Source organism: Lutra lutra, chromosome 11, assembly GCF_902655055.1.
Source record: "Lutra lutra chromosome 11, mLutLut1.2, whole genome shotgun sequence".
Lineage (NCBI taxonomy): Eukaryota > Metazoa > Chordata > Mammalia > Carnivora > Mustelidae > Lutra > Lutra lutra.
The window spans coordinates 53,707,059-53,730,725 of record NC_062288.1 but is presented as its reverse complement, the minus strand read 5'-3'; the positions used below and the strand labels follow the sequence as shown (position 1 = coordinate 53,730,725).

The following is a 23,667-nucleotide window of genomic DNA, read 5'->3' as shown; positions in this document are numbered from 1 at the left end:
CGGTCTGCACTGTCTTCTTCTCAGCTTGGTCACACACGCACAGGGTTACATTGTTGCACACTCACACACCGCTTTGGAACACACGCGCAGTCCCTCGCGCCCCTCCCGCTACCGCCCCCCCTCGCCAGCGGCGGCCCGCGGCGGCGCCGATGACCTCACGGCGCGCGCGCGGCGCGGCCCGGCGAGGCCGCAGATTGGCTGGCCGCGCCTCCGCGGCACTTCAAAGCCGGAGAGGGAGCTACAATTGTGGTGGAATGGGCGGAACTGATCATTGTATTGCACACCTCTAAAAAAAACACTGCCTCTGATTTATCAATATAAAAAAGATCCTCTGAGAGGAGGAGGGCACTTTTGTGTGATGGCAACTTCACTTCTAGGGGTGAGTCTCAGGATTTTCTCTTGCTGGTTTAATTAGTTTCCTTTTATTGCCGATCCGAGGGGGTTAAAGTCGCCCCGGCCAGGCCACGGGCTATCTGTCTCTATTGAGAGCTTTTTTTTTTTTTCCTCCCCCCTTTAAATACAAGTGAATTTGGAGAAAAGAAAGAGGGGGCGAGGGGGGCAGAGTCACTTTTTTTCAGCTCAGGAAAAGGTTCGAAGGGCATTTAGACAAGCCACCTCGCAGCGCCCGGCCGCTCCCTGCCCGGGAGACGTGCTCCCAGTCCATTTTATATGCGACGATTTCGGGGGTAAAGAGTGCTCTCTTTTTCCTCCTGAGCAAACTGCAGATTTTCCCTCTTCCCCTTAAAAATACCGCAGCCCGTCTTGTCTTGCAGGTACGTTGAACCCGTCTCTCTCTCTTTTTACTACTGTAGATTTTTTTTTTTTCTTTAAGAAAATAAAAAGAAAAGCAGGAAGAGCGAGCGAGCTCTTTAGTTTGACCTCTTTTGGCCTGGGAGAAACAACCCAGCATGGGTTTCTGGGGACCGGAACAGGATTTTCAAAGCTTTCTCTGGATTACAGGGGAAGCGCTCTTAAAAGCAATCCACTGGTTTTTCCCCAGGCTTCTCGGCAAAGGAAACTTCCTTCCTCCCCAAACTGGACTTTTTGCTTGCTTGTTTGTTTCGAAGTGCCTGGGGCCTTGTGTACACGGGAGTGTTGTTTTAGGTGAGAATACTTGTCAAACTCTTCTTTAGCATGGCGCTTTGCTCCCGAGTCAGATGCCGGTAGCCCAACTTGTCCCCTCCCGTAGAGTAGGAAGCAGCCGGGTGCCAGGGCTGTTGGGGGAGCCAGGTGAGTTGGTGGCGGCGTGCCGCAACGAGAGATGGGGTGCCGTGGGGCGTTTTGGAGGTTACCGGAGGACTGATGCACTTTTCTTTCCTCCCTCCCCCACCGTCCTTTTGCCCACCTCCCCCTCCCCCACCCTTCTCTTCTCCTCCTTCCCGCAGGAAGAACCGAGGTTGGGATCCACTCCTCTGGCCATGCTTGCTGCTACCTGTAATAAGATCGGCAGCCCCAGCCCGTCTCCCTCCTCCCTCTCGGACAGCTCTTCTTCTTTCGGCAAAGGCTTTCACCCCTGGAAACGTTCCTCGTCCTCCTCCTCTGGCAGCTGCAACGTAGTGGGTTCCAGTCTCTCGAGCTTCGGCGTGTCGGGGGCCTCCAGGAACGGCGGTACGTCCTCTGCTGCGGCGGCGGCCGCGGCGGCGGCGGCGGCGGCGGCGGCCCTGGTGTCTGACTCGTTCAGCTGCGGCGGCTCGCCGGGCTCCAGCGCCTTCTCCCTAACCTCCAGCAGCGCCGCCGCGGCCGCTGCGGCCGCCGCGGCCGCCGCCTCCAGTTCGCCCTTTGCAAACGACTATTCGGTGTTCCAGGCCCCCGGTGTCTCAGGGGGTAGCGGCGGAGGGGGCGGCGGCGGCGGCGGCGGCTCCTCGGCGCACTCGCAGGACGGCTCCCACCAGCCCGTGTTCATTTCCAAGGTGCACACCTCGGTGGACGGGCTGCAGGGCATCTACCCACGCGTGGGCATGGCGCACCCGTACGAGTCGTGGTTCAAGCCCTCGCACCCAGGCCTGGGCGCCGCCGGCGACGTGGGCTCGGCCGGCGCGTCCAGCTGGTGGGACGTGGGCGCCGGCTGGATCGACGTGCAGAACCCGAATGGCGCGGCGGCGCTGCCCGGCTCGCTGCACCCTGCCGCCGGGGGGCTCCAGACCTCGCTGCACTCGCCGCTCGGAGGCTACAACTCGGATTACTCGGGCCTGAGCCACTCGGCCTTCAGCAGCGGCGCCTCCTCGCACCTGCTCAGCCCCGCGGGGCAGCACCTCATGGACGGCTTCAAGCCAGTGCTGCCGGGCTCCTATCCGGACTCGGCCCCGTCGCCGCTGGCCGGCGCTGGGGGCTCCATGTTGAGTGCTGGGCCGTCGGCGCCGCTGGGGGGCTCCCCGCGCTCCTCCGCACGCCGCTACTCCGGCCGCGCCACCTGCGACTGCCCCAACTGCCAGGAGGCGGAGCGGCTGGGCCCGGCCGGGGCCAGCCTGCGGCGCAAGGGCCTGCACAGCTGCCACATCCCGGGTTGCGGCAAGGTGTATGGCAAGACGTCGCACCTGAAGGCGCACCTGCGCTGGCACACAGGCGAGCGGCCCTTCGTGTGCAACTGGCTCTTCTGCGGCAAGCGCTTCACGCGCTCCGACGAGCTGCAGCGGCACCTGCGGACCCACACAGGCGAGAAGCGCTTCGCCTGTCCTGTCTGCAACAAACGCTTCATGCGCAGCGACCACCTCAGCAAGCACGTGAAGACGCACAGCGGCGGTGGCGGCGGCGGCTCGGCGGGCTCTGGTAGCGGCGGCAAGAAGGGCAGCGACACCGACAGCGAGCACAGTGCCGCGGGTAGCCCGCCCTGCCACTCCCCGGAGTTGCTGCAGCCCCCGGAGCCCGGGCATCGCAACGGCCTGGAGTGACGCGTATCCCGCCGCGGCCCTTCTCCTCGACCCCCTCCCATCCCGGTCCGCTTGGGTCCCGTCTGTCCTGGCCTCAGCTCCAGCCTCTTTCCACTGTCCATCCTGCTCGCACTTTCTGTCTCCTTCAGTCTCTCTCTCTCTCTTTTGACTCACTCTGTGACTTTGCTTTGTAAAGGGGATATGGACATGTAAGTAGCACCCATTGCTCTCCTGGGCCCTGGCTTTTTCATCTCACCAGGTAACACTCTAGGAGCCCCGTACAGCTGTAACCGGCGCCTTGCCGGGTCTTTATTTTCCGTCCTCTCCTCGTCCTCTCTCTGCCATCCCCAAATTGTATCATTTAGAGGGAAGCGGTCGCTGGAGGTAGAGCTGGACGGATCTAGTGTCTGGGAGACCCGGGGCTTCGGCCGGAGAGGGAACGGCTCGGCTGAACTAGGTTGTGCTGCGCGGTGGGGAGGGCGAGGCAGGAGGCCGGGCATCCCCGCTGGGGCAGCCTCCAGCGAGGTTGGAGAACCAGAGGCTTGGAGGTCTCGGCTTCCGAGAGCCCTGCCTGGCCGCTGCATGCCGCTGCCCTCCCTGCTCAGAGCTGTCGCAAATATGTGGGGGTGTCCACCCGGCGGCTCCGAGACTCGGAGTTTGTAGAGTTAGCTCTCCCAACGTCAGCTCTGCCTCTTTTCCTTTGTTCCCTGAGGTGGAACCGATTCAAGTTTCAGCGAAGGGCAGTCCTGGTGAATTGCTGCAGCAGCCTTCTTTCACCTTTATAACATTTTTTTTTTTTAATAAAAAACTAAAGAAAAAATACAGCATCCTTCTACTTGGTTCCCCTCTAGATAGTTTGTCCTCTAGCAGTGACCAAGTCTTTCTTTCGAAACTGCTAACGTTGATCCCAAAGTTATTTTGATTGCATTAACTTAACTTATGGGGTGGGGGTGGGGGCGAGGGTAGGTGTCTTTTTCTTATGCAAAAATGCCCCTTTCCGGTGAGACCAGATTAACTATCTCCGTGTTTGTCCTTTTCTACCTCGTTTTTCACCACTCCTGAGCTTTTTTTTGCTAGTCCAGCCACCGGTTTGTATTGTACCCATTTCTGTAAATTCTTGGAATTCATTGAAGATTCTTAGGGTTAAACTTTTTTTTGCGTGTGATTTAAACTTATAAACAAGTGAAGAAGCTATCGTTTATTTAAGACGAGGCTGTAGTTTAAATGCCAAAAGAGGGAAAAATAGGAAAAAAAAAAACTTTGTAAAATATATTAAAACCTAATGGTTTGTACAACTGGAGAATCCTTCTAGATTAGTTACCAATTAATTATAACTCCACCAGTGTATGGGTGTGAGGTGCAGCTGTCCAGGAGACGATTTTGTATAGTATTTTTCTTGTATATTACTTCCAGTAAATATTTGAAAATATATTGAAGTAAAGTTGATTTTTTTTTTCTTTTTTTGGTCACACAAAATACTAAGAGTTATTGTTGCAGTTCTGATGAGCTGCAGGTATTTTGAACTCACTTCTGGAGGTGCAGAGCCACAAACGCACTTTCGGGGCTTAGTTTTGCTCGAATATGAATTTAGATAGGTATCAAACTGTAACTAAGACAATATTTGATAAATGTGGGATGACATTTAATTTAATGGAGCATGTACTTCTTTGCATTTGCTGGCAGTTCAGGCATAGTTAAAGTGAGAGTTCTCCTATATTTCATAATAACTGGGTCTGCCAAAACCCATGTATTAAATAAATTGTCCAAGTGAAACTCAACTAACTTTGGCCTTTGTGTATTTCCTGAAGGTAATATTGTTAACTGTTAATAAACACTCCTGACACTACATTTAAATGTTTGCAGATTCTGCAAACTAATTGCTCATTGTAATGTTGAAATAATTTGGATATTTCACATTGAAATGAAAAGCCTTTCTCTGGAACATTTTAGACTTGCATTTTAAATGCATGAGATGTAATTGATTTATTTGTAATATTTTAAATGGTATTAATAAACTCAGATAAAAGACTAGGCCAGTTAATTTGTATTTTTTTTCCTTTTTAAACTATGGACATTTGCATTTTATCTTCAGTTAAATGTCTAATTTAAACAAAATATAACCCTGGTTTTTTTTTTGTAGTAATATTTAAATAACTGCCTTTAAGATATTACTTAGATAGAATGATCTATTTGGCAAAGCTGTGTTTCTCTATTTACCAAGATTAAGATTATAGTGTCTAAGAAATGTAATTAATTATTTACCAGTAGATTTAGCTCAAAGCATCAGGATTTACTGACCTCTTCAAATTTGTACTAAGTCACCAAACAATTCAAAGAAATTTCCCTGTTCTGCTTCCTTCTCTCCAGAAGGAGTCAGGTTGTTGGCCATTGATTGTGTTTGGTATTTAAAAGGCCAAGCCTTACATTGGTAGATCAATACATCTAAAATAAAAACATGGGTTTGGGGATAACTTTTGTTGTTAGGGGGTGGAGGAGGTCAAGCTAACAAAAGCTTGTTTTTGGCATTCCCTGTCTTAGCTAAAGATTATGTAGAGGTAAATATCAGTAGTAGATTCCTGTTGAAATGAGTTATCTGTTCTTTTAAAGTCTCTAAACAGCCACCAAAGAAAAGGAAGGTTAAACCTTAATCTATTTACTAGGCTATTGTTCATAGGTGTCAATGATGCCAATAAAAAAATATTGTCTTGTTATGTCTAAGTGCATTTAAGCAATGAGTGTTCCTTGAGCCATACTTTGAAACATAAAATACTTTAAATGTTGATTGATGTTATATCAAACTATTTCACTATTAGATTAATATTATTATTTTGAATCAAACTGAATAAAAAGTTAGTGTGTTCAGATTCTTCTAAGTTTACCTTCTTTCTTTCTGTTTGCATTCTCTCCACCCCAAGTTCAATCTTGGTGTACTTCTTGACCTGAAAAATTTCCATTGAAATTTCTATAAAGTCATTATTATCCATAGAAAAAAGTGAAAATACAGAGTGCTGTGAATATTGTAAACTCAGGAGGAAAAAAAACAATTAGGGATAAAATATTTCAGAATAATTCAGTTTGGACCCAAGTAGCAGACTGCCTTAATCCTGTTGTCTATGCAGGTACCTGAGACCTCCAATCCCTATGGTTTTAGGCAAGCAAGGTTAGCCCTGATTCTTTGGTATACTAAAGCTCTAAGTAATGGTTTTAAAAAAGTAAAATAGTCTCTTTCTGTCACTTTCTTCCTAGGACTAACACGCAGAACACAGTTTAAGTGTTGTTTCTTTTTTATTGAAAGTTGCAATGCCGAGGGACTCGGAGAAAGCGGCTCTGAAGGAGTTAAATGTAGTGGCAGGTAAGAGGAAAGCTGCTTGATGCATTTATAATATAAGTTGCACTACATACAAAATCACATTTGACTTAAGAAGTGGGTCATGACAAGGAGAGATACTGTTTGGAAGGTTTCTTTGCGGGTCATTGAAGGGGGACAGATTGCAAACTTTCGCTTTTCTCCTTCACCTCCTCCTTGCCCTTCTAGTTCTGGTTTATTTTGTTTGATGCTTATTGAGTGGTATTTCTAGATTCACATTGTGGAGGGTTGGCCGGGTTCCCTTTTGGAGATGAACATCCTCTTTTCAGAGGATGGAAGATAAGGTGCAAATTTGTGATTTCTCTCTGCTTTGTCTGTGGTAAAGCACCTCTTAACAGTGCCTGAAGGCTCACACAAATGAAACCAAAGGCTGGATCTCAGTTTGAACCAAGAGACAAGATTCCCAGTCTTCAGATCAAGGTAGAGTTAAACTAGTTGTTGACCCAGAGGTCAGGGGGTTTTATCAGTGCACCCTCCAGAGATGGGAACAGGGCTATGGCTCAGCCCAGCCTTTCGGTTGATGTGCCTTGTTTCTTCCCCAAACTTTCTTCTCCACCTTGCTTTATCCTTTGCTGTTCAATTTCTCTCTCTTGCTCTCTCTGATCTTCTTCATCTTAGGATCTGTGACTTGCTGACATTGGACTATCAACAAAAATATTTTATGCCAGAAGCTTAATTCAAGCCAATGTGATGAGTTCCTTTCCCTTAGCAACTGACATTAGAAGAAGTTCCTAAATGGTTTTGCCTTCCTTCAACTTTATTCTTACCCCAGTCTTGGTATAACTTCCCAACTGGGCTTCCCCTTGGGGAGAAAATGCTGAAATTAAAAATTAAAGACAAGCAAATGATGAGACTGGACTCATGAGTGGGCAGATCGATAATCCTGCCATCAACATTTTCATCTCCCTGTGGATCTTTTGGTGACATTACTGAATGGAATGTTACAGAAGGCCTGTGGAGGAATTTCTTTAAATTAAATATTTTATTTTGTAGGATTAGCTCAAAGGTCAGATGATCTTTTAGGTTGGTAAATTAAGGCAGGAAATTTAGAGGAACAAAACTGTAGATGTGATTACTCTCTGGTTGCCTAAGGTGGTGGAGATAGATATAATGAAAGAAGGTCTACATTTTGCTCTATTTTTCATATGAATAGTCTCAAAGAGGGGTTAATTTGATGTAGGTATTTTGAATAAACGGGGGTTTTTATATTCCTGCTGTTTTTTGCTGCGTCTATCCAGACAGGCATTATTATTTCTCCCCGCACTCTTAAGAAAAACTCAGGTATGATCAACGCTTTCTTAAAAAAAAAAAAAAAAAAAAAAAAAAAAAAAAAAAAAAAAAGATTTCCACAGTTGCCTGCCTTTCTTTATTTAAAAAATTGTCCAGCAGATTAACTCTATCCCTGTATCTAGAAAAAAGAAAATCGTGTTAAGTAAGGAATCAAAAGGAGTGAGGTGTAAAGCAATGGTGTACTCATTTTTAAGTTAGGACTGTCTCTGGGTGGCATCTTTTGAGGACTTTGCTTGTTAGATAGTTGTTGCTGTTGTTTAAAAATGAGATTCGGAATTTGCTTGCGCCCTATTTATTCCCTGCTTCCGGATTAAAGGAAAGCCGGTAATTCCTTGCTATCCTGGGCTCCAGCCGCTGCAGTTTAAGGGGATGCGCGTCAGTGGCCATCTCTTTAGGTTCGCAGCATTCCCGGTGCGCAGGAGTGTTGATTTGCTGTAGCGTGGGGGAGGGGGGAAATCTATTTTCTTTGGTCCCTGGACGCGTGTTTAATTTAATTTAATTTTCTGCGGAGTCTCCTGGCGGTGAGGAAGCAGCCTTATACATTTAGCTTTGGTTCCTAAGGACTGTCGGGGCTTCCAGAGCTCTAGGGACAGCGAGGAGAGCCTGGGGTGATTGAGAGCCAGGAATAAAGCGCCCGCTCAAAGCTGCCGCTTTTCAGTGCCGTTCTAAAGGCATTCTTTTAAGCCCATCTAGGGGGGCTTCCTTTAAGCCCACTCCCTAACTTTGCTTCTCAGGCAAGCACTTCTTGGTGCGCGGGAGGAACGGCGGAGGCGCCCTCTGCTTCCCCTGCAGAGCTCTCAGCTGAGGTCTGGGCTACCCAAAGTTGCCCTCATTCTCTTTTTTTGTGAATTCAGGGGGAGGTTTTGAACCTGGGAGAATTTCCCAGCCTTTCTAAACTCTACCTCCTCTTTCCTCCTCGCTCCTTGACCTGCCGGCTGCCCTCAGAAAGACATTCCGAGACCCCCCCGGGAGGAGTTCTGATCGGGCGAGCCACATCGTCCACTCGCGGGTTGCAGCGAAGGATGGGGCCGCAGTCTGGGATCTCCCCTCGAGCCCCGACCCCCACCCACTGTACCCCGAAGCTGCGGGCCGGAGCCGCCTGCGTAGTGCCCTTGCACACAAAGGCGGAGCGGGCGCCTCCGCCGGCTGCGCGGACAACGAGCGCCACCATGCGCCCGGCGCTCGCTCTGCAGCGCGCCGAGCGTCTGCCTCCCCTGCGGGATGCGACCCGCGCTTCCCAGGGCCTTTGGCCTTGCGCGAACCGACCGTGGGAGTCCCGGCAGTGAGACTCTGCGGAGCTCACCTCCCTGCTCTCTAAAGAAGCCCGGGTCGATGTGGGGTGGGGGTTTGCCTTTCCTTTCCTCGCTCTCCAAATTCTCAGCATCCGCGAGTGCCTACACCTCGCAGCCTTTCTGTCCCACCTTATCCCAGGGTGGCAGGCCCTGCTGCGCGTCTTGCCAGTGCCATCCGGGTCTTCCGCGGCAAGGACGCGCCCAGGTCGTTCTTCCCAAGCTTCTCTTAGCGACGTCTGCCTGCCCTTCTTCACCTTCAGTGTTCTTTTCTTGGCCAAACTGCTGCATTCACTCTCACCTGCCCCCAGCCGTCGCGGCGTTCTACCAAGTGCAGCGTTCTCCTTCCGCGGGAAGTTTTAGTCTTGTCATTTTATTATTGGCTTGCCAGACTCAAATCAAGGAACTTGAGCACTTCACCCACGCTGTTATCATAAAGGACGCAAAACCAAGTCTGATTGGCTGTGAAAAAACTGCCCTATTTGATTTGGGGAATGAAAGAACAGTATAGCCACCTCATTGACTACTTAGGGGAACATTAGATAGATAGAGAAATAGCTATAGCTATAGATTTAAAAATAGATCTTTTGAGAGAGAGAGAACGAGAATCATTGTACCTGTTGAACAATACTCAACTTTTCTTTACCGCGTTGCACCTAAAACCCAGCGACTTCTCTTGGGCTTTCTTCTCCCTCTTTGCCTCTTGACACTTTGGTCAGGTGGATATTTGGGGAGTACTAGCAACATTCTCTATGCCCCATATTTGGGGAACAACTGAAGGAAAGGAAGGACAAGAGCACCCTTTCAAGTGCTTTACTTGGAGAAAGTACCTGCAGTTCCATGAGCGGCCTGAGGAGAGGAGCCGGCTCCTGGTAAACCTCTCTACCGCTCCTCCCTTACGCGCCTCTAGGACTTAGACCCTCTCCTCGTGGAAGTTCATCGTACAGGTGTGGATCCACTTTGTGGATTCCACTTTGTACGCTGGGGAGTTCTCAGAACAGAACACCTGCGCAGGATACGGCTCCAGCCTCCTAGCGCCTGTGGTTAAATCTGGGAACTCAGCTGACGTGTATCTCGGTAGAGGGTGAGGCGGGGGAATGACCTATCAGGTCTGCAGCGAGGGCCTCGAGTGCCAAGCCCCTGTGGCCTCCGACAGAGAAACATTCTGGCCGGCAAGAAGCCCCAGAATATACTTGAGGCGACCACCTCTGGAGCCGCCACTACCCTCCTCCCTCAAACTAGCTGGCGACTCGAGCCCATGTTCCCACCCCTCTCTCCGGGGTCCGGAAAGCCGGGAAGCGCTGGAATGCCTCGTCCTCTCACCCTATTGTGCCTAGGTGTTGCAAACCACTGGAGGACAGAGCTTTGCGCTTTGATCTCATGTCCCAGTCATTCTTTAGCACAGAGGGGTGAGTTTAAATTAAATTTCTTTCTTTACTGATAAGTTCTAATGGGCCTCAGAAGGTGAATAATTATGCAGTAACATTTCATGGGTTGTTGGAGTGGGAATTCCCACTGCGCTGTCACCAGGAACAGAATTTCCCGGTACGCTCAATGCTAAATGAAGCTTCTCAAGTAAGCTACAAGTGTCTTTCAGATCTCAGTGCAAATGATAGTCCTTCCCTGCTCTCACCTTTTCTTGCCCCTGCAAAGCAGTTTGGCCTCACATTTTCCATTTAAATTTATCTGTGGTTTTAAAATAATTTTTAAATCTCTACTAAAGATCTTACATTTTAAGGGTAGAAAATATTTGCTTTGATGATTAAACATGCATACCTATTAAGACAAAGTACACACTGATGAAAGCTAGGGACGCAGTTTCCTGGAAGGAGGGCAGATGAGCCACCAGGGACTTGTCTCCGAATATCTGAATTTAGTCTTTTCATTTCTCTTCACTTAGTTTAGTGAGTCGGCGTTTTTGCTTGAATCCTGAGAAAAAGGGTCAAACTGGGAGCTGCTGCAGTGTTCTGAACGGATCTAGTTTGCAAGTTCAGAAACGGACTTTTCATGGGGGGATAGGTTAAAAGAAAAAAATGTCTTTGTTACTTTATTCAGAATAATCATCTACCTATTAGAAAATGTGAAGTTAATTTTTAAGATTTTGGTTTTTAATTCCCCCCACAAGATATTGAGAAACTACATTCAACTATTTGAATATTTAAATGGATGATGACATTTTGATACTCAAAAGTTTTGATATTTTTGATACATTTTGATACTTAAACTAAATCAAATAAACCTAAATTTGTAATTTAAAAGCACAATGGAACTCTGTTATTTTGTTTTTTAAAGAAAATCCTTTCTGCCCCATTCACATCAGTGTTTCATTGCATAGCATTTTCCTTGTTTACTTTTCGTCCCTTTAAATTTCTTTCTTTAAATGAATTAAGCTCCCACCAGCTTTAAGATTTCTAAATCAACACATAGAAATTGGAGCCTGCTTATCAAGTTTTCACTTTTCTTTTGGCAACTAATTTGAAAGGGCGCAAACAATGAGTTGATTTACATTATGCACGTTTCACTCTGTACTCTATGTGAATGTTGAAAAAAAAAAAACTCAATAATTCACCTAGGGTTATCTTTACGTCTTTGAGGGAACTGATCCTTCCAGCTTTAAGTTTTAGCCGCTCCATTTTAAGCAATGAAATAGAAGAAAGAAAGTAGATGTTTTTCCCCCCTAGATTTCAGATGATTGTGTAGTTCAGCTGAAAGTAAAGGATTTGTACTGTGCAATTTTGCACCCAATTTAATGTCCCTAATTATGCAGGTACCCTATCATCAGGTTTCCTATCATTTCAGGAAGTTTTGTGCTCATTCTTCTACACTGATCAATGCTTCATTTCTCTCCTACATACCTATCCCTTATTTTGGCTTTTTTTTTTTTTTTTTCATAAGCAGTTTCTTTCCCCTTTCAATTTAACAAACAATGGACTTTGTAAGGGAGGGGGAACCTGGTGACAGGTGGTAATGTATTTAAAAGATATTCACCTTGATTTAGTAATGTTTTAAAAATATGAAGTCATAAAAATGCTCTTTAATAGAATTTGTCTGAAGATATATAAAGTTTCTATTTAAAAAACAATGTTTCTATTTAGGGGAAAATAATCATTTTAATAACATTAAATTCTATTTCTCCCAACTTTAATAAGGTTCTTGTGGTAACATTTCAGTAGCTTTTGTACTAACATTTCAGTAGCTTTTGCACTGTGAGACATGTTAAATTTTGCTCTTTCTTCTAATAAATAACTATGTGGCTTAAAGCTGCAGTAGTTAAGTTTGAGTAAGGTACACATATATTTTATTTCCTATGCTTTCAATAGTAACATATTTTAGTTCGTTATCACAATTGAATGTTGTAATGGTAATGAACAGCAAGAAGTAAAATAACCTTGTAAATATTTTGGCAATAGAACATCACATATTTTTTAGTTGCATATAGTTTGTAGAAATCAAATGATATAATTTATTTAGTATATGGTATAATTATTAAGTGTGAACATACTTTGCTTAGTGATATGTTTATTTGAGTTTTTTTGTATATATATTCAGGAAAATCAGAAGCAGTGATGTGTTCCATTCTTAAAATTCCACCTGTTGTTTTGCAGAGAAAATTTTAATTTCATAAGAGGAGTGTAGTAGTGGCCCCTCTTGCAAAGAAATGGTATTTATATCTGTGAAGTTGTTTTGGAACTCCTTGTATTATAGTCCGAAAGCAGCTGTATGGTTCTTACTTCATTTTTTAAAGTAAACTTTCCATTTTGAAATTATTTTAGATTTATAGAAAAATTATAAAAATAGTACTGTGAGTCTTGGTAGTTTTCCCTTTTATCATTTTATGTTACTATGGTGTATTTATCAAACCTAAGAAATCAATATTGGTATATAATTTTTTAAAAATAAAGAGTGAAAGTCAACAGATGTTGCATGGCACGTCAGTTACAAGCTATAGTTTAGGAAACTGCTGACTTCTTTTTGGTCAACTTGCCTAGGCAGACAGTACATAAGAATAAGTTACATGGAAACCTATTCCTCAGGGATATGCCTTTAAAGCTTAGTTTCTTAGAATGGAAGTTTTTATTTCTTTCATAGTTAATTAAAATACAAGAAAACATAACTAGCTCATTTTTTTTCATGTAGGGAAGCATCAGATTAAATTTTGAACATTTGACAGTTTCATTTCAAATTATCAAAAATTTATTCTTAGCAGTGTTTGCTTTGTAGCCTAGACCTATTTTTTATTCTATAGTTTTGAATGATTTATTGGCTCATTATTATTGTCCTTAATGTAGTGACTACAAAATACAAGTAATCTAATGATTCTATTTAGTCCCACCATATTTTTCAAATTAAATTTTAGCGTTATTTTTGCTAAGGAACTAGTTTGTTACAGTATAGAAAGCATTAAAACCTAATGGTTGTCTTTTTTCTTTTTTTAAGCACAGATAAATATAAATCCTATAGGAGCAATACATTTGCATGGGTTTTTGTCATAAGTAAGATTATAAGGAGTTTCATTTTAAAAAAGGAAAGTGTTCTTTATTTAGAATGTGTTTTACTATACTTAGGGTTGCCAAATGAAATACAGGATACATAGTGAAATGCGAATTTTAGATAAACAAGAAGTAACTTTTTAGTAGTAGTATGCCCCATGCAATATTTGCAACATGCTTATACTAAACATGATTTGTTGTTTTTTTGAAATTCAAATTTAACTGGATGTCTTGATTTTTCATTTTTTCAAATGAAATTTATGTATCCATAAAGACAATGTTAACAAAAAGACAACATAAAAAACAAAATAACTCGCACCTATTCATGGAAATGCTAAGAACATAATGAAATTAGGATTTACTTGTTACCTGCAGGGTGAAATTATAAAATTGGTTTTCCTATTACTCTTTTGTGTTTCTTATTTTTCAGCTCATTTGGTTTCTTTCTGAGTTATCCTTATGCATTAGAATACTAGTACTATCCTGCATTCTAAGATATTATATTTAGCTAACTTTAAGAAAGTATTATTATGCTGATGTTTGCTGGTCATCATCTCCACACTTCTTTGTAATATTAATGCTATAAAGAGGGAGGTATCTTTAAAAATCTTAATTTCTACTCATTAGATCCTTGTAGGTGAGACCCCCATACTGAAGTTTTAGTCATATAAATTCTAGGTACTTTACACCCATGTCCTGGCTTAACTCTGACTTAATTAAACTGCACAAACATGGACACCTATTATTTCTAGAAGTCATGTATAAGTTGTAGCAGCAGTACTGTATATCAAATTCCCTTGCTAGGTATTCCATAAATTATAACTAAAGAGTCAGAAGTTAAAGTTCTCTATCCTGGGAGAGTTTGTTTTCCCTTCTGTGGAAGCATTGCTATAGGAAATAGTGGTAATATCCACAAATTTATTAATGACATTTTCTCATAATAGTTTTCTTTCTTATGATTCATTTTGCTGTTAATTTTCCAGTAATTTCTTGTCTTTCGAAGTTACCGTTTGTGATTATCCCTAGAAACGATTGGTAAAATTCTATGTAGCTTATATAAAACAGTACAGGCTAATAAGGGGTAAGGAAGAGAACAAACCTGGCATCTAAGGTTTATTCATTTTGCCTTCACACAACTCAGAAAGTAAAAACATATTAACAGGCCATGTATACCAATCAGATAAATCATTAAAAACAATATATGCCATTTATATCTATACATAGGAAATTTATCAAGCACCCAATGCTTCTGCTTTCACTAGGCAACACAGTTATTACTGTGAGGTTCAGAGAAACTGGTAAGTAGTAAGTTTAGGCAAACTTGTTTTGGAGGCTGGGTTGATGAGTGTTCCTTGGAAAATTAAATTGTTACTAGGTTCCCACAAATCATTCTACCTTTTTTGTCCTTCATTTTGTTTTCTAAAACCAATTCATTTTTTAAAATATAAAATATTTTTTTAAAGATTTTATTTATTTATTTGACAGAGAGAAATCACAAGTAGGCAGAGAGGCAGGCAGAGAGAGAGGAGGAAGCAGGCTCCCTGCTGAGCAGAAAGCCCGATGTGGGGCTCGAACCCAGGACCTGGGATCATGACCTGAGCCGAAGGCAGTGGCTTAACCCACTGAGCCACCCAGGTGCCCCTAAAATATAAAATATTTTTTAAAATATAATTACCCCTCTGAATTCTGAGAGGCATTCACAAACAAGTGCAAATTTGCCAAATCACATTATTTGCATTCTAATCCAAATACGTTCCATTTCAATAAAAGTTTTAAAATTCATTCCTTTAGAAACAATTAGATGCTCACTGTAGATATTCTAGAAAGCATAAGAAATTGTGAAGCGGAGGAAACAAATTACCTTAACCCTACTTCTGAGATGTAACAGCTGTCTTTATTTATAATCTTTTTTCCTATGTGATTTTTTTCTTACATATATGTACAAGAGTGTAACTGCTTTTTTCCTAATCCTAAAATAAATTTCCCTCACTATATAAATTATATGCAAACATAATTTTAAATGGTTATAAAATACTGTATGGGCCACATATATCCAAATTTTACCTGCTTCCCTAGTACTGGGCATTTAGTTGTTTCCTAATGATTGAACATCCTTATGCACATTTTGTTCTAATTTCTGATTATTTCCTTAGGATACTAGAGGAGAAAGGAATTCTTAAGGAATAAGAACATTTTAAAGGCTTTGGATAGAAGGGTGCCTGGCTAGCTCAGTTGGAAGTACGTACAACTCTTGATTTGGGAGTTGTGAGTTCAAGCTCCACATGAATGGAGCAATTACATACATACATTTAAAAAAAAAAAGGCTCTAAATAGAGATTACCAGATTACTGTCCTGGAAGTATGTAGCCATTTATACTCCAGGAAACAGGGGTTGAAAGAGCTTTAAATGCACTGAATTCTTAATCTTTGTTTGATTAATAAGACATAAATTTCATTATTGCTTTAAGTTGCAAATTTTAGGTTCCTAAACTTTTTTTCCATCTGTTTATTTGCTACTTTAATTTCTTTTGTCGTGAATTGTCCTTCTATCATTATACCCTTTTTTGTTTGTTTTAAAGATTTTTATTTATTTGAGAGCGAGAAAGCACAAGTAGGGGAAGGGGCAGAGGGAGAGGGACAAGTAGACTCCCCATTGAGCATGGGACCCCACCTGGGGCTCAATCCCAGGACCTCCAGGTTGTGTAGAAGTCAGCTGCTTAATTAACCAACTAAGCCACCTGTGCACGCCCCATGGTTATACCCTTTTTTGAATGAGAGTCCACTTGACTGCAAAATAAGGTAGATGGTTTGGGCCAATGAAGAACATTTTGGGGAAAAAAGTGCTGGCTCTTGGGGCACCTGGGTGGCTCAGTGGGTTAGGCCGCTGCCTTCGGCTCGGGTCATGATCTCAGGGTCCTGGGATCGAGCCCCGCATCGGGCTCTCTGCTCAGCAGGGAGCCTGCTTCCTCCTCTCTCTCTACCTGCCTCTCTGCCTGCTTGTGATCTCTCTCTGTCAAATAAATAAATAGTCTAAAAAAAAAAAAAAAGTGCTGGCTCTGGAAGCAGAAAGTCTCTTCAAGACTTCATACCATACAGTTTCCTTAAACTAGGATTTGAAAATTAGTTTCCTTTTATTAGTACTAGATTAATAATAAGAAGTGGCAGATTAATAATAAGAAGTGGCAGAATTTATGCTATCATTTTACAGAAGAATTTTGGAAAAACAACTAGTTCTCTGCTAGAGATTCTCTCTCTACTCCCTTTCTGCCCTTTCCCCCTTCTTGTGTGCACTCTCTCTCTCTTAAATAAGTTTATAGGATAACCAAAAAAATAACTTGAGATTTTTATAGTTTGTTAATTGAATTAGCCAGATGTTTTGGTCTCTGGATGCATGAAGCCATAGTATTGACCTTTAAAGTATGTTTATTCATTCATCGTCATCATAGATAACTCTGATTTGAATGAGCTGTAGTAGCTGGACAAGAAGTTCTATTTTAAAATTTTAATATTTTATGGACATTGAAGAAATAGTGTCCAAGAGTAAAGTCTGTTTTACTCAATTACTAATTAATTCTAAGTTTTTAAAGTTTTTTACGTAATTCTAAATGAGAAATTAGAAAGCTTGAAGTTTTGTAATATATAGGTGATATGTATGTACTAGAAAGAAACGCTTAAATACAACCACTAACAAGTCTTAGACTCCTGAGGCACCTGCTGGTCATTTGGTAGAGTACATGACTCTTGATCTCAGGTATGAGTTCAAGTCTTATGTTGGGTGAAGAGATTAGTTAAAAATAAAATCTTTTTTTTTAAAGATTTTATTTTATTTATTTATTTGAGAGAGAGACAGTGAGAGAGAGCATGAGCAAGGAGAAGGTCAGAGAGAGAAGCAGACTCCCCGTGGAGCTGGGAGCCTGATGTGGGACTTGATCCCGGGACTCCAGGATCATGACCTGAGCCGAAGGCAGTTGTCCAACCAACTGAGCCACCCAGGCGCCCAAAAATAAAATCTTAAAAAAAAAAAGTCTTAAACTCTTGAGTTGTTGGAGGAAGGGAGGAAGAAAAGGGTGAGTAGATTGGACATATATCATATGTAATATAGCTTCGACTTATAGTATAGATAACAGTATCTTATAGTGATATTTTAAATGATATATTTGCTTTTGTTCAAAAATTTAAAAAATCAATTCAACAAATACTAAGTGCCTACTTTGTATTCTACTCATACTTTGGGTTAAAAATAAGCCTTGAGCATGATCATGAATCCCAGTCATAATTTAAGAACTTATTTGTAATTCTAAAACAAAAGTAAAATATTCCTTGAGTTCTTTCTTTAATGAAAAATTATGATTTGAAAAAGATAAAGAATTACCCCATTATCCTGCCCTTATGATTCTAAAATTAACTATTTAAAAATTTAACAATATGTAGGCATTATAGAAAATGCTCAAAGTGTGTTTAAATAACTTAAACCTTAGTGTGTGTGTTCATATGTATTTACCAGGAATTAAGCCCAGTGTATTTGCATCTCAAATTGTTATGTGGGGACAGAGATTAATTTAGTTTGTCCTCCAAATACAGTTACTTGATTATTAAGTAAATTTAAATTTAAATTTTTTGCTGTGTATAACAAAGAGAGCTCACTGATTATGCTGAATTGATTTAGAAAAGTAATAGCTCTTTCTTTTAACTATATACAGAAATTTCCAAACACACTAAAAAGAGACCAAAACAATGAGGACAAGAGTGTGTGCCTTTTTTTTTTTTTAAATTTTTATTTATTTATTTATTTGACAGACAGAGATCACAAGTAGGCAGAGAGGCAGGCAGAGAGAGAGGAGGAAGCAGGCTCCCCACTGAGCAGAGAGCCCGATGCGGGGCTCGATCCCAGGACTCTGAGATCATGACCTGAGCTGAAGGCAGAGGCTTTAACCCACTGAGCCATCCAGGCGCCCCGAGTGTGTGCCTTTTTAAAACTGTAGTGCAACAGAGAAAATAAGTTAACATTTATTGTACTTATTTAATTGTTCTATCCATCCTCAAGCTTATAATTTTTTTTTTAACTAACTAGATTACTAGTTTATTATAAAAGGATCTAACTCAGGAACAATCAGAAAGAAGCGTTACATAGGGCCAGGTAGGGGGAAAGGGTGCAGGTCTTGTGTGCCCACTCCAGGTGCACATTCTCCCCAAATCTCCACATGTTCACCAAACTGGAAACTCTCTGAACCCTCTTTGGGTTTATTTTCCTTATTTTTTAAAAAAATTATTAACATATATTATTTGCCTCAGGGGTACAGGTCTGTGAATCGTCAGGAAGAGATGTAGCTGCTGCTGCTGCTTTTTTTTTTTTTTTTAAGATTTTATTTATTTATTTGACAGAGATCACAAGTAGGCAGAGAAGCAGGCATAGAGAGGTGGGGGGGAAGCAGAGCAGAGAGCCCGATGATGCGGGGCTTGGTCCCAGGACCCTGGGATCATTACCTGAGCTGAAGACAGAGGCTCTAACCTACTGAGCCATCCAGGTGCCCCTCAAGCTTATAATTTTTATTCATGAATTCTATATATAAAAAGACTGGGTTTTTGGGGTCTAGGACAATGTTTTTCTACCTTTTTTTGGTTATTGTTTTTTGGTTAACAAACTTCTTTGAGACTCTGAGGCAGGCTCTGGATCTAATCTTAAAAATATGCTCATCTTAGCACTTCTCTGATGCCTATAAATGGACCTTAAATTTAGAGTTAGGGGTGTACTCTTGAGTCCTTAGTTTGTATGTTCTACTAAAATGTTACACATTTTAGGATGAATTTCACTTGAGTAAATTAAAGAAAGCATCTTTTATCTTTGGTTCTGCCATCTAGATTGATAAAAATTAACATGAAGAAAGGAAAAGGTTTGGGGAGCCTGGGTGGCTCAGTTGGTGAAGACAGACACTGACTTCTCTCTAGCCATGAAAGTCCTACATGGTGTGTTCTCTCAATATAACACCATTTCATTTACATTGAAAATGTGTTGTTTAGTAGATACTTCCATTAATTATCTGAGCTAGATCTTCTAGCTAGATAACTTGCTACACATTCTTTATCAGCACATGCTGTTTCACCTTGCCTTTTTTTTTTTTTTTTTTTTTTTTTTTGAGAGAGAGAGAAAGAGAGAAGGAGAGAGCAGGGTAAGGGCAGAAGGACAAGGAGAGAGAGAATCTTAAGCATGGAGCCCAGTGCAGGGCTTGATGTCATGACCCTGAAATCATAGCCTGAGCCAAAATCCAAGAGTCAGATGCTTAACTGACAGCCATCCAGACACCCCTCACCTTGGAATTTTATGTTATAGAGATGGCTTCTTTTCTTTAGTCTTATGAACCAATCTCTGCTAATTTCAAACTTCTTCTATAGCTTCGTTAGTCTTCATGAATTGAAGAGAGTTAGGATCTTGCTCTGGATTAGTCTTTGGTTTAAGGGAATGTTGTAGCTGGTGTGATCTTCTATTCAGAATACTAAAATTTACTCCATAAGTCTGTTTCACTTTTTCTTTTTTATCATCATTGGTGTGTTCATTGGAGTAGAACTTTTAATTGCCTTCAGGAACTTTTCCTTTGCATTCCCAGCTTGGCTAATTGGTTTAAGAGGCCTAGCTTTTGGCCTATCTTAGCTTTCGACAAGTATTCTTCACTAAGCTTAATCATTTCTAGCTTTTGGTTTAGAGTAAGACATGGGTGACTCTTCCTTTCACTTGACCACTTATGCCCATTGTAGGGTTATTGGCCTAATTTCAATATTGTATCTCAGGGAATAGAGGGGATTGAGGAGACAGAAAGAGATGGGGGAATGGCCAGTAGGTGAGGCAGTTAGAACACACACACATCTATCAATAAATTCACCATCTTAATGCATGCAGTTTATGGTGATCCAAAACAATTACAATAGCAACATCGAAGATCACTGATCACAGATTATCATAACAAATATAATAATAGTAATGAAAAAGTTTAAAATGTTTCAAGAGTTACAAAAATGTGATTCAGAGACAGGAAGTGAGCAAATGCTATTAAAAAATGGTACCAAGAGACTTGCCAAATACAGGGGTGCCACAAATCTTCAGCTTGTAAAAAATGCAATATCGAAGGGTGCCTTGCTAGCTCAGTTGGTAGAGCATATGACTCTTGATCTCAGGGTTATGAGTTCAAGGCCCACACTAGGTGTGGAGCCTACTTTAAAAATTGAATTGTAATACTGAAGTGCAGTAAAGCAAAACTCTATAAAATGAAGTATGCCTGTATTTGCTAATCCAGGAGGGATTACAGAATTGAAGCCAGAGGTTCTCTTGTTCTGAAGCTTTTAAGCATATCCATATAGTACTGTGCTTTTCCTCCTGCCCACCCTACTCTGGAAATGGAAACCACTAAGATCTCTATATCCATGTATAATAGCAAAGTAGCCATGGCAGAAGACATCCCCAGGCATTTCTCACCAAGAAAACATGCAAATGGCCAAGAGGCACATGCAAAGATGCTCAAATCACTCAGCATCAGGGAAATACAAATTGAAACCACAATGAGATACGTAACCTCACACTGGTCAGAATGGCTAAAGTTAACAACTCAGGAAACAGCAGATATTGGCGAGGATGTAGAGAAAGGGAAACCCTCTTACACTGTTGGTAGGAAAGCAAACTGGTATAGCCACTCTGGAAAATTGTAGGCAGGTTTCTCAAAGAGTTAAATATAGAGCTACCCTATGACCCAGCAACCATGCTACTAGGTATTTACCCAAAGGATACAAGCATAATGATTTGAAGGGGCACATGCAACCCAATGTTTATAGCAGCAATATCCACAATAGCCAAAATATGGAAGAGTCCATATGTTCACTGACAGATGAATGGATAAAGAAGAGGTGGTCCTTGTGCACACACACACACACACACACACACACACACACAGGAATATTACTCAGCCATCAAAAGGAATGAAATCTTGCCATTTGCTATGATGTGGATGGAACTAGAGAGTGTTATGCCAAGTAAAATAAGTCAGAGGAAGACAAATACAATCTGATTTCATTCATATGTGGAATTTAAGAAACAAAACAGATGAACAGAAGGGAAAGAAAGGAAAAATTAGACAAAAACAGACAGGGAGGCAAATCATGAGACTCTTAACTGTAGGAAACAAACTGAGGGCTGCTGGAGGGGAGGGGGTAGGCAGATGGGGTAACTGGGTGATGGGCATTAAGGAGGGCACTTGAAGTAATGAGCACTGAGTGTTGTATGCAGCTGATGAATCACTACATTCTACATCTAATTCTTCATCTAAATTCTGAAACTAATAATACAGTATATGTTAATTAAATTGAACTTAAAAAAAAGGAGCCCCAGGCTTTCATGCTAATGCTTCTAAACAATAAATCTGTTCTCAGCCCCCCGATTCCTATTTTTATTTTCCATCAAAAAAAGTGGCATATGGGGTGCCTGGGTGGCTCAGTGGGTTAAGCCTCTGCCTTCAGTTCGGGTCATGGTCTTGGGGTCCTGGGATCAAGCCCCACTTGGGCTCTCTGCTCAGTGGAGAGCCCGCTTCCCCCTCTCTCTCTGCCTGCCTCTCTGTCTACTTGTGATTTCTGTCAAATAAATTAAAAAAAAAAAATCTTAAAGTGGCAGAAAAAAAGTGGCATATGCACAAATGGTTTTAGTTTTTTTTCACAATATTTCTGATTATTGGTAGAATATATTTTAGAGAGGCTGGCTGTGTCACTGTAAATGGAAGAAAATACAATTAAAAATAGAGATAATATCATTAGGTGAAATTACATCTTTAAGTGGAAAATATGACTCAGTTTATCAATATTGTTGTTTACACTGAAATTTTAGATAATATATTACATAAAGTACATGTAAAATTTAAACAAATTACTTGATTGAATAATAGAAGATGGCTTTTAAAATTTTTCACCAATAATAAAACCAGTTCTTATTTTAAGTAAGTGTTCATACACAAATATGCCTGTAATTTATTCTGCAAAACCTAAAGCTTGGAATAATGAGATCTTCAGGATGGATATGTGTAGCATTTTACTTACTAGTAAATTAGAAGATAACTATCTAATTCTGCCAGAAATTTCACATTGTAATCCTCTGTATCCCCCTAATAAAGGGATATAATAGAATTTTGGGAAACAGTGGATATTATATTAAAAGAAACATTGAGAGAGAGATTATGGGAGAAAGTCCTATGGTCTGAAGACTAGGACTTGCGCAAAGTGGTTTGATATGTGTTACAAAATGCTGGAGGCTCCAAGTTAAAATCATTCTGCCTACAATGTCAGCCCAACTACATCTCTCTCTTTATTAAATCTTTCAATTTAGTTAATTGGATAATTTTTCTCTCTTGGAATATTCCCAATTTTAAAGCCAAAGTTTATAGGAATATAGATTCATTTTGTAGTAAACTTCTTTACAAACACATGGGTCAGAACATTTTTACAAAGGAGGGATGCAGGCATTATCTCACATGAGTTCAGCAAATTTTGTTTCCTTTAAAAAAATCTGAAGAGAAGAAGTTGTGTACACAGAACATGTCTGTACTTGAATAGCATGATTCTAGGTATTGATACATGTAATAAAAGAGATCAAAGCATGCCAGATAATTATTAAGTACATTCTTTGCATTACACAAAGATCAAAATATGTGCTAACTCCAACAGCATCACTGCACTGACTGTGCATTTACTAATTTAAAATACATATCTCGATTTCTCAGGAGTTCTTGATGAGTTCCCTTTTCCTTTATTTTCCCATTGTGCAGGACCACTATCAGATCAGCATTCTGTATTGTGGAGAGTCTGTGAGCAACCACTAGGCAAGTCCTCCCCTTTCTGGCATTATTGAGGGCATACTGAACCACCTGGAAGAGAAAAGGACCTGTGATTGCTAGCTTGACTTAGATGCAAATAAACTTACCCAAATCAAATTGATAAAAGTAACCTAATAACATTCTTTGTGTATTTGTTTATCCCCAAAGGCAACTGCTCTGCTTTGTGAAAAATTCACCATACTCAATAGAAATCCAGAAAAAGTAGTTATAGATATATTTAGACTTCTAATTAGAAAAGCTTTTGTGATAATGAATAAAAATGAGATGGTTGTCTGTATGTAAGTAGGTGGTTCCAAACTCAGAGTCAGAAAGTAGTATTTCCACATCTAAGTAGAATGCCTAATTTTTAAAAAATTTTTAAATTTTAAATTTTTAATTTTATTAACATATAATGTATTATTAGCCCCAGGGGTACAGGTCTGTGAATCGCCAGGTTTACACACTTCATAGCATTCACCATAGCACATACCCTCTCCAATGTCCATAACCCAACCACCCTCT

At 41.3% G+C, this 23,667-nt stretch overlaps 2 protein-coding genes across 4 annotated transcripts in view; one reads left to right on the top strand and one right to left on the bottom strand.

Annotated features, from left to right (window-relative positions):
• Positions 1-247: 247 nt before the first annotated feature.
• On the top strand, positions 248-4,898 carry SP8 (Sp8 transcription factor). 3 transcript variants are annotated; one of them, XM_047694983.1, is made up of 2 exons: positions 248-379; positions 1,386-4,898. In XM_047694983.1, the coding sequence occupies exons 1-2, from the start codon at positions 359-361 to the stop codon at positions 2,886-2,888; spliced, it is 1,524 nt and encodes a 507-aa protein (XP_047550939.1). In that variant the 5' UTR covers positions 248-358; the 3' UTR covers positions 2,889-4,898. The 3 variants fall into 3 exon arrangements, with proteins under 3 accessions (XP_047550939.1, XP_047550940.1, XP_047550942.1); XM_047694984.1 differs by lacking the exon at positions 248-379 and adding an exon at positions 468-773; XM_047694986.1 differs by lacking the exon at positions 248-379 and adding an exon at positions 1,167-1,230.
• A 17,890-nt stretch (positions 4,899-22,788) lies between these two features.
• The window catches only part of ABCB5 (ATP binding cassette subfamily B member 5), a 116,101-nt gene continuing 115,222 nt past the window's right edge, over positions 22,789-23,667 (bottom strand). Inside the window, 1 exon segment of the mRNA XM_047694740.1 lies at positions 22,789-23,196. Within this exon segment, the coding sequence (XP_047550696.1) occupies positions 22,999-23,196 (198 nt within the window). The 3' untranslated portion in view covers positions 22,789-22,998.